This window comes from Nelumbo nucifera, chromosome 5 (assembly GCF_055504915.1).
Source record: "Nelumbo nucifera cultivar China Antique chromosome 5, China Antique-T2T, whole genome shotgun sequence".
Classification (NCBI taxonomy): Eukaryota; Viridiplantae; Streptophyta; class Magnoliopsida; order Proteales; family Nelumbonaceae; genus Nelumbo; species Nelumbo nucifera.
The window spans coordinates 9,597,466-9,600,642 of record NC_142653.1 but is presented as its reverse complement, the minus strand read 5'-3'; the positions used below and the strand labels follow the sequence as shown (position 1 = coordinate 9,600,642).

At 44.4% G+C, this 3,177-nt stretch overlaps 1 protein-coding gene across 1 annotated transcript; it reads left to right on the top strand.

Annotated features, from left to right (window-relative positions):
- The first annotated feature begins 257 nt into the window (after positions 1-257).
- On the top strand, positions 258-2,851 carry LOC104607126 (putative isoaspartyl peptidase/L-asparaginase 2). Its single transcript, XM_010272662.3, has 4 exons — positions 258-540; positions 902-1,135; positions 1,499-1,585; positions 2,238-2,851. Exons 1-4 carry the CDS (start codon positions 379-381, stop codon positions 2,742-2,744), a joined length of 990 nt encoding a protein of 329 aa, XP_010270964.1. The 5' UTR covers positions 258-378; the 3' UTR covers positions 2,745-2,851.
- Positions 2,852-3,177: the final 326 nt, after the last annotated feature.

Here is a 3,177-nt window from a genome sequence, read left to right as displayed (position 1 = left end):
TTAATTTAGGCAATACGAACACCTGTCACACCGTGTTTGGTTATATATAAAAAAAGGACGCAGTTAATTAAAAATTACTCGGATGAGTCACGCCCCAATGACTTGGAGTCTTGGACGACTGCTCAGTGGCTGGCCGCCCGTGCCCGTGCCCGTGCCCGTGGACAAACTATTGGACTCGAAACTATTTATCAAATCCAACTCATAAAGATTTCGAGTCCGAAATGCCTAATTGCCTATATAAACGAGGGAAGGAGGCCACTTCCGCTGGCACCCTGAGAACCAGAAACCAAAGTTGAGAGAGAGAGAGAGAGAGCAGCGAGTAGAAAGCTTGAGATTCATTATTCTGCCATACAGAGAGGGAGAGAGAGAGATTGCGAGATGGGTGGTTGGGCAATAGCAGTGCATGGAGGCGCTGGTGTGGACCCAAACCTCCCACAAGAGCGTCAAGAGCAAGCCAAGCAACTTCTCACCCGCTGCCTTAATCTAGGCATATCTGCTCTTCGCTCCTCGCTTCCTGCCATTGATGTCGTCGAACTCGTGGTATGCATATTTTGCGTTCCTGATTTTCTTTTTGCTCATTCTTAGCTCGTCTCTTCTTTCTCTTTAAAATCCTACAATGCTCAAAAATATATACTACAGTTCTTTCTCGTTTGTTTTTGGGCCAAATACTTGAATGCCATGAGCATTTTCAGACTCTGATGATCGCATGCATAGCATATGGCATCTCTATCTCTGCAATATTTGTTTTAATGAGAGATCAGAGATGCCAGTGTTTATAATTTAAAGAGAGTGTTGTACCGATAGAGATATAACGTCAGCGCAAGCAATAGCTTTTCTTTCTTTTTTTTTTTTTATTTTCAGCTTTATTTCTGGTTTATGAGTCAATGTATTGTGATTTCAGGTGAGGGAATTGGAAACTGATCCGCTGTTTAACTCTGGGCGGGGATCGGCATTGACGGAGAAAGGAACGGTAGAAATGGAAGCGAGCATCATGGATGGGCCCAGGAGAAGATGTGGAGCGGTTTCGGGGTTGACGACGGTAAAGAATCCGGTATCACTGGCACGCCTCGTCATGGACAAGTCTCCTCATTCATATCTTGCCTTCTCTGGCGCTGAGGAGTTCGCAAGGCAGCAGGTATTTAATTGAAAGAAATCAACAAACAAAACACTAGCTAATTACGTTCAGAAGAACGACATCTTTGACTTTTCTTGCTTGAACCGGAGCCTTATCTCCAGTTCCAACTTCCAAGCCAATCGTTCATTGTTATTAGAGTCTAGAGCGTTGAATCATGGGCCGCATCCTCCTCCTTAATTTGGATGGATCATAATGTCCACAAGAATGGACAAAGCCCATTTAGAGATGACATGTCAACGTACATCCCACATTCCCACCCCCTACGAACTACGTGTCCCTGACCCTGAGAGTCACTTGGACTTATAAGCCAATTGCTTCATTGAAAAACTGATAGCGTCTTATGTGTGGGTTCTTGTGTTTTAGGGTGTGGAACTAGTGGAAAACGAATATTTCATTACGGAGGATAACGTGGGGATGCTAAAGCTGGCGAAAGAGGCGAATAAGATCGTGGTACGTTCATCTCATTTTTATTTCAGTTGAGAATCTGATAAATCCTAATTACGATTCTCTAATAAAACAATGGAAAATAGCAGTAGCTTTGGTTGAGTGAAACTAATCCGGCATATTAAGTACCATGTACCAACTGGTTATTGTCACGTTCATTGCTTAAGAGATCAGAGACCTCCACCTCGGAAACGTTGTCCGGCAAAAGAGCCGCCTTTCAATCCATTGGATTGGTTCGTGGGCTGCCCACTTATTTTATTCCAATGGTTTCGGATTCAGTTGGGCCTACCGCTTACCTGCTCCGTTGGTCTGTCTGCCTGTCTGCCACCTTGGAGCCGCCGGGCTTGCAACTATGTTTTTAAGAGGGATTGCTGGGTCCCCCTGCTTCCGGATCCCGGTGAGACGGTGATTTCAAGTTACAAGTTGCCAGTTTCAACTTTCAATTTTCAAATGGGGGTGGTGGGGTGGGGACATTGAGATTAAGGCCGGGTTCATGGAATGGTGACCCTTTCTTTCAGTGGGGTTCTCTTGATTCAGGATATGGAATCCTGCTGGCTCCTGCTATGCACTTTTCTCCATGATAACTTGATTCTTTTTTTTTTTTCTTCTGTTATATCTTTGTTTTTTATAATGTTTGTCTGTGGCGTGTATGATGCAGTTCGACTACAGGATCCCGGCCTTAGGTCTTGAAACGTGTAGTGCGGGTGCTGGAATGGTGGAGAGTGCATTGCAAATGAATGGACTCCCAATCAGCATATACGCACCGGAGACAGTAGGCTGTGTGGTGGTGGACAGCCAGGGGCGATGTGCAGCTGCCACCTCCACGGGTGGTCTCATGAACAAAATGAGTGGGCGAATAGGTGATTCCCCCTTGATAGGCGCAGGTACGTACGCTTGCGACCTCTGCGCGGTGTCGTGCACTGGAGAAGGCGAGGCCATCATTCGTGGGACTCTGGCCAGAGATGTGGCGGCAGTCATGGAATACAAGGGACTGCAACTCCAGGATGCCGTGGATTATGTGATAAAGAAGAGGTTGGATGAGGGGAAAGCTGGTATGATCGCGGTGTCCAGTAATGGGGAGGTGGCTTATGGATTCAACACCACTGGAATGTTTAGGGGTTGTGCCACTGAGGACGGGTTTATGGAGGTGGGCATTTGGGAGTAGATTGTATTTTCGTTCTACTTTCTACATGTTGGTCATTTCTACTTTCAACTGCTATGTAAACTTCCCGACCAAAATTAATTTATGCCGGAAAATCCAAAATTTATATATATCAATGTGTGTTTGGACTCGTCTCTTGCTCTATGAAAAGAAAAGAATTCTTTAAGGCCCATGTTGATGGCATTGATCAAAATAAATAAATACATGGGCCCATGGCTGTGTACACTGTTTGTAAACATATTAACCCACGAAGCCCAATTATAGTATATACCATCTCTCCATGGCCCATTCGTTGAAAATTTACTTGAGTCTAACATATCGGATGTAATTATTTTACTTGCATAGTATTAATGGATTTTTCAGTGTTCCTTCATACGAAACGTAAAAAGAAGGAAAAAGCAAGCTATATAATATACATGCTTACTTTATATTTAAT